We start from the raw sequence: 7,500 nt of genomic DNA, 5'->3' as shown, positions 1-7,500 counted from the left end.
GGCCCCCTCCACCACACACACACACACACACACACACACACACACACATTGATTTTTATAGCATTGTCGTTGTTTGCGTATTTTAGCATTATATTCCCGGCGATTATGAAGTGATGGTTGCCAGGATCGACGGCCATTGTGGTAGCAGCTGAAGGTTAATGTTCGTGTAGCGTGAAGCAGATCATTATTGTTATTACTTGGCTCCAAGGTGTCATTAGTGCGACAAGATTAGATGGACTTAACATTGTATATCACAAATATTCCCCTCATACTTGCAACTTTAAATTAAACTGTAGGAAATAAGATGTAAAAATGACACTTGTTGCCGCCTTGGCTCATAGTTGTGGCTGTAGTGCAGTATGCGTCATGAAGGCCATTTCACACTAAACTTTTTCTTTATACAGCATGCGGCGGAGACAGAAAAGAAGCAGAATGAGGCTGAAAGTAAGAAGCTTATGGGTACCATCATTAACTACGGAAACACCATCCAGGTAGGAATCTCTCTCTCTCTCTCTCTCTCTCTCTCTCTCTCTCTCTCTCTCTCTCTCTCTCTCTCTCTCTCTCTCTCTCTCTCTCTCTCTCTCTCTCTCTCTCTCTCTCTCTCTCTCTCTATATATATATATATATATATATATAAGGGGAGTGTTTAGGAACAGATAAGAATAGATATGAATAGATAGATAAAAGATGACAAAAAATAAGATAAACCAAAATTGAAAGAATAAAAAATAAATTTACCTTTTTCTTGCCAAGTGATTTGGTTTGGAGGCTCCAATCCTTTGCCTTTGTTTATTCATCGTTGTTAATAAGTACTGTACAGTGTATCATCATGTGCTTTACTCTGCTATTTGTTCACTACTGATGTTTTTCCATTACTGTTTTTTTTTTTATATTCTTATGTATAGCTGCTCCACCTTAAGTCCAACAAGTACCTGACAGTGAACAAAAGGTTACCAGCCCTACTGGAGAAGAATGCTATGAGAGTGACCTTGGACGCTAATGGGAATGAAGGTTCTTGGTTTTACATCAATCCATATTACAAACTGCGAAATCCTGGAGATCGTGTGGTGGTTGGTGACAAGGTGATCCTGAGTCCGGTGAATGCTGGCCAGCAACTTCATGTTTCTAGTACCCATGATCTTCGTGACCATCCAGGGTGTAAGGAGGTGAGTTAAGGATCAGACAGATGTTTGAATCTCTCTCTCTCTCTCTCTCTCTCTCTCTCTCTCTCTCTCTCTCTCTCTCTCTCTCTCTCTCTCTCTCTCTCTCTCTCTCTCTCTCTCTCTCTCTCTCTCTCTCTCTCTCTCTCTCTCTCTGGTAGAGGAGGAGTAGGAGGACAGAACAAAAGACATTATGCTTAATTCTGTTTCCCTCTGCTACTCTTCCCTCTTCTTGTCATCAATCCTCCTTGATGTTATTCCCTTTCACTGTCCACCTGATTCTGTTCCCATCCTCCTTAATGTTGTTCTGTATCTTTTTTTTTTTTTTTATTATGGATGGTAGAGATGGTAAAATGTATCATCCTGAGATGGTATGAGTACTTAGAAATGATGGGTTGGCAGTGAAATACAAAACAATGGTAGATTTTGCTAGTGGAAGAGAATGATTCACAAGGGTAGAGGGAAGTGGTCAAGTATTTGAGAGGGACTAGAATGGAAGAATGAGAGTTCTGGAGTATGCATATAGATGAAGTATATGAGATTGGGCCAATGAAAACATTTTGTTATGAGTATTCCCATGAAATCATTCAAAGGAGAGGGCATTAAGTTTGATATGCAGAATATGTTCTATACCTTTGCTTATCTTTACCCTTCTGATCTATAGGTCAATGTTCTCAATTCCAACACCTGCTGGAAGATTTCACTATTCTTGGAGCACCGGGAAAACATTGAAGGTATCCTCAAAGGTGGAAATGTGATCCGCCTGTTTCATGCAGAGCAAGAAAAGTTCCTGACAATGGATGAGTACAAAAAGAAACAGAATGTTTTTTCTGCGGACTACTGGGCGAACCACTGCCACTGCTGCCACCTCCAGCAAAGCGCTCTGGGAAGTTGAGGTGAGCCTTCAATGACTGTAGAAACCACAGATTCCAATTAATATTTTAAAAGCTCCTGTATATTTCAAGTTTTTTAAATATTTTTTTTTATCATGAATGCATAATTTCCTACAGTTGAAATATCCTTGGAATATTTTGTTGTATTTTTAATAATGCAACAGTATATTACAACTCCACATGGCACCTTAACCACCAACTATTCTTGCCCAGGTGGTGCAGCATGATCCAACAAGGGGAGGTGCTGGGCACTGGAATTCCCTTTTCCGCTTTAAACACTTAGCCACAGGTCACTACCTGGCAGCTGAGGTGGATGAGGACCCAACTCCTGATCCTACCCGAGAGAAGCTTAGAGGTAACTAACTGTCTTTGTATGCAGGGTTGCACAGGGATCAAACATTTACATGGTAGATGTAGACACTGCTGCTGAGGTGCTTGTTACAGCTGGGTTACTGATCAACACAGGCCTTATGGTGTAGTTGGTGTAATGGTTGTCTAAGATGCACAACACTTTGAAGTGTCTTAAATGAGGCGACTTCAATCACTTTATGGGTCAATATAATTTTCATATGGTGATTATGAGAAGGTCAGTGACAAATTAAAGTGAGATATGTTGCAGTTATTTTTTCTTTATTTTTGAATTTCAGATCAACATTCAGTTGATGTAATGAATACCTACTATGAAATCATCACCCTATGAAAATTAGATACATAGTTTTTTTTACATTACTATATGAATAAATATTCATCAGTTTGGAAATGGTTTCAGTAATTGTATTACTGTTGAATATTGTAGTCCTCTTTGTAGAAGAGTTATTGAGCATGACATCAAACTGTTATTTATTATCATATGTAATAGCATTTCTTTTAAATGCATTTGAATATTATAGAATGAAGAGTGATTTCATCAAGAGCTTTCTTTACACACACACTCATAAATATTATTTTTTCTAGAAATTTTTTTTCCTACTAGTGTATACTTTAAAAAGTAGTGGTGTTTGAGGTGTTTGATGGTAGACCGTGTTCCCTTTGACCAGTCTCTTGGGCACTTTGTCCAACACACTTGTCCCTTTCTAGAGCAAATTTTGAGGCATCAGTCCCTTGAATCTGGAAGCATCGACGGGCGCAAGAGAAAGACTGGGTTGTGGAAGGGCTCCACAGGTATTTGTGAATAACCACATACTAGTAGTATTTGCTTTGCCATACATATCGCTACTATAACAGACTGCAATGTGGTTCTTGGTACAGGGCTCCTGCGCCATACAGTCATCTGGCTTATTTTTTATCTTTTACTTTTATTTTATTTATTTATTTATTTATTTATTTTATTTATTTATTTATTTATTTATTTATTAATTTTTCCTTCTCTTTCCCTGTAATCCTCACTTAAAATTGCATTGTTTATTGCAATACCTGATAACTTCAGGAGATGGGGTGAGGTCTTCTGGGAAACGAAACTGGGATATCATTTATGAAGTTCTTTTTCCTTGGAACTGTAAAGTTTTTACTTATATAGGTACATCAAATTCTTGTGAACGCTGTCAACCTAATAACATTTAAGTGAAAGCAGAATCACCTTGGAGAAGACAGGCCCAAAGTCTCAGGATGCATGCATTGTTGATGTCATCCTCTTTTTCTTTATTTCTTCAGATTGTATAATTTTTGTTATATAGTTTATTTTAATTCAGGAAGTAGAATTTGTTTCTGTCACATCTAAATATACTATTATAAATACATTCATATACCTTGGGATATTATTGTTTAAACTCAGATATTACACTTTCATTTGTAAAAATATTGAACTCCAGAGTATAGTGCCTTCAGTTATGAAATGTAATTATGCACCATGATATGATAGCAGTATGCAGCTATCTAAGCTTTGTCAGTTGTGTTCAAAGCAAAGCGATTTCATGCAGTCCAGTCACTAAACCAGGAACCTAAGTAGGAAAATACTTTTTGACTGCAATTATTTTTTTAGGGCAGTATGGGAAGCAGTAGACCCAGAGGCTAGGTAATGGAAAGTTAAAGAATAGCCAGTCATTTCATATTTTTTTCAGAGTATACACAGGGGTTGTAAGACAGACTCAACAAAAAGCCCAAATTGCTACCAAAGCTTACAATAACATACCAGCCTGCTTTTACTCATGCTGAACTTATGGAAATCACCATTCTAGTTGTTTTTTTTATTTGTCTTCCTAAATCATTATTATGTAGGGGAAATTCTTGCTAAACAACATATAATCATCATAAATACTTATTCTGCCAAAGCCTGCCATGGCATAACAATCAGCCAAATTCCTTTTGTTTTCCATCCCCTTTTCTTGTTAAAGGTTTTGGACCACTAGCAGTGCAATACTGAGCAAATTCCTAATCTAAAAATGTAGACTTCATGAAACTTCGAAGTGCTTAGAGAGCCAGTATGTTCACCAACTCCATACATTGACATAGAATGTGGCAAACTTTTTTGCTTTGGGCTATGTGATATGTGACAAAGATTCTACTTAAATTTAGGGTCAAAAAGCAAATAGATGAGTTGCATAAGAGTTATTTCATTGCCTAGAAAAGTAGCCAGTCAGTGAGATTCTTACCTGGTAACATAATTTATTGTCAGAACACTGTTTCTGTTGCTGATTATGAAAAAAAATTATAATTAATGTGAATGCATGTCATTAATTATAAAGTAAAATAATGAGAGAGAGAGAGAGAGAGAGAGAGAGAGAGAGAGAGAGAGAGAGAGAGAGAGAGAGAGAGAGAGAGAGAGAGGGGGGTACAAAAAATCTCTCTCTCTCTCTCTCTCTCTCTCTCTCTCTCTCTCTCTCTCTCTCTCTCTCTCTCTCTCTCTCTCTCTCTCTCTCTCTCTCTCTCTCATGTAGTTTAATTCTACATAAAGCTTTAAGCACATGCTCAACACCAATTAAGACTACACCCCAGCAACTGGTTTTGCTGTTTCAAATTCTTCCTTGTCCTACTCAAATTCAGTAGTTTATAACCTGTTGTAATAGCCTTTTCAAGCTCTCCTTATATTTGCTTTTGCCAACTACCACATTTCCTTTATCATTCCTCACTCACTGCTTACTAACAACATTCCTGTTTTCATCTTTCATCAGTCCAAAATGATCCTTACAACCTTATTTATTATTCACACCATTCTAGCAAAAGTTTGTGAGAGCCAGTTTTTGCTCTTTAAATATTTCTTGTTGCTCTTAGTTAAGCTTTCAGGTAACCAGCCCTGTTTTCATCCTTTCTCCATTCCCTCAAAACATTCTTTCCTCTTTCACAGCAGCATCAACTTCATCACCAGATCCAAATTACTTATCTTGGGGGGACCTGTTATCCAGCTCCATGCTGAATTTGTGACACTTGAGATATTTAATTTTAGAGCTTTGGAATGTACCTCTACACTTCCTCTATAATTTTTTATTAAATAAACTCAACAAAAGCTCTCCCTGTGCTACCTTATTCTTCAACTTCAAAGTCTTCATTCTAGGAATGTGTGTGTGTATATATATATATATATATATATATATATATATATATATATATATATATATATATATATATATATATATATATATATATATATATATATATATATATATATATATATATATATATATATATATATATATATATATATATATATATATATATATATATATATATATATATATATATATATATATATATATATATATATATATATAATTATATATATATATATATATATATATATATATATATATATATATATATATATATATATATATATATATATATATATATATATATATATATATATATATATATATATATATATTGCAGTATTTTTAGAGATCATCAAGTATCTAATTCAGAAAATGCTACCTTGGTAAAGTGAGGAATAATGTTGACATTCCTCATTGCTGCCTGACTTACACAGTTTGACTTTAAAATATGTACTGCTTTGAAATAGACCACTCACCCTCCCATCTTTAGAATTTTTGGATCTCATTCTCCAAGTGCTGATCATTTTACATTTCCCAAGCACTTAAATCCAAGAAGCCTTTGGAAGTGCTTTGGTTTTGATGGTTAGCAAGCATTCCATTAATATTCAGAGTATGTCTCAGCAGGTTAGCAGCTCACTTAGAATCAGTTGGATTGTACGGAAGGTCATCAGTGAGGTGCATGATGTTGCAGATATTTATGTATAATGAAGCCAGTATATGAATATTTGAAAACTATCAATAAAGAACTTACTGTATAGCAAAGGAGCCCTGTAGTGTTATGAAGGAGTGTATAAATCAGAGAATCGGCTGTACCACTCACCTACTTGATGTAGTCCTGATGGAAGATGTTAACTTTGTCTTGTGTTGTTTATAAATATATTGATATGTACTTTGTAATATGTGTCAAAGTGGTTCTTTTATTAACCACTGTGTATTGAATACTATATTCATGTCATATAACTTGAGTAAGTATGCTGGTTATAATTAAGTGAAAAATAGTGTGTGTTGTGTGTGGTGTGTGTGTGTGTGTGTGTGTGTGTGTGTGTGTGTGTGTGTGTGTGTGTGTGTGTGTGTGGGTAAGGACACATTTCACACCTTAATCTTACTGAACAAGGAAAGGAGGAGCAGGTCTCTCTCTCTCTCTCTCTCTCCATCTCTCTCTCTCGTCGTCTCTCTCTCTCTCTCTCTCTCTCTCTCTCTCTCTCTCTCTCTCTCTCTCTCTCTCTCTCTCTCTCTCTCTCTCTCTCTCTCTCTCTCTCTCTCTCTCTCTCTCTCTCCCCTTCCCCCCTTCCTTCCCTCCCTCCCTCCCTTCTTGTCTTGTTCCTCTTCTTCTCTTGCTACTTTTTCTGGGGTTCCCTTCTCCCTCTTCATCTTGTCATTCCATTACTAACACATCACTCCAAGGTTAATAGATTTTTTCATTAAATAGATGATAGAGGTTATTGCCCAATATGTATACATAAATTACTAACTTCCAGGCCAGAAATCAGGGGTTGAGCTATACTTGAGAAAATGCATTACATATTACATATATATAATACAGCCTTAAAGGGCTAGACTGGTTTATTTAGCTCATCAGATTAAATGCCAGAATGGTATGGATTTGCTATGGTGCAATAAGGACCAATGAATTCTGCTCTTGAGCCCTGATGGAGAAATTTGTATGGATTATTTCCAACCAATCCTTGCACATTGCAGGCAGTGAGGCTTGGCTTTGGCTGCTGTAGAGGCTAAGGGACTTAAGAAGTGAGGGAATGCTTGCAAGTGGGATTGTGAATGAATTTATTCATTTAGTCATCTTGTCTTAGGTATTCCACTTTTTACTTTGGCAAAGATTGGCCCTTGGAGTAGTGTACTTAATGTTGTCTTCCTTGCAAACATCATCTCTATATATCTTGCATTTTGCATCAATTAAGTAATTTCCTTGGAAACTAATCAGATTCTAAGTGTACATAAGGGCCT

The 7,500-nt window shown here is 36.1% G+C and overlaps 1 protein-coding gene across 1 annotated transcript in view; it reads left to right on the top strand.

Moving 5' to 3' along the window:
* LOC135108414 (inositol 1,4,5-trisphosphate receptor type 1-like) overlaps window positions 1–7,500 on the top strand; it is a 151,472-nt gene that overhangs the window by 23,358 nt on the left and 120,614 nt on the right. The window contains 6 exon segments of the mRNA XM_064019369.1: window positions 405–491; window positions 906–1,166; window positions 1,825–1,986; window positions 1,988–2,056; window positions 2,267–2,408; window positions 3,131–3,214. Of these exon segments, the coding sequence (XP_063875439.1) occupies window positions 405–491; window positions 906–1,166; window positions 1,825–1,986; window positions 1,988–2,056; window positions 2,267–2,408; window positions 3,131–3,214 (805 nt within the window).

Source organism: Scylla paramamosain, chromosome 17 (assembly GCF_035594125.1).
Source record: "Scylla paramamosain isolate STU-SP2022 chromosome 17, ASM3559412v1, whole genome shotgun sequence".
NCBI lineage: Eukaryota > Metazoa > Arthropoda > Malacostraca > Decapoda > Portunidae > Scylla > Scylla paramamosain.
The sequence above is the reverse complement of the archived record's forward strand: the minus strand, read 5'-3'. Positions and strand labels throughout refer to the sequence as shown.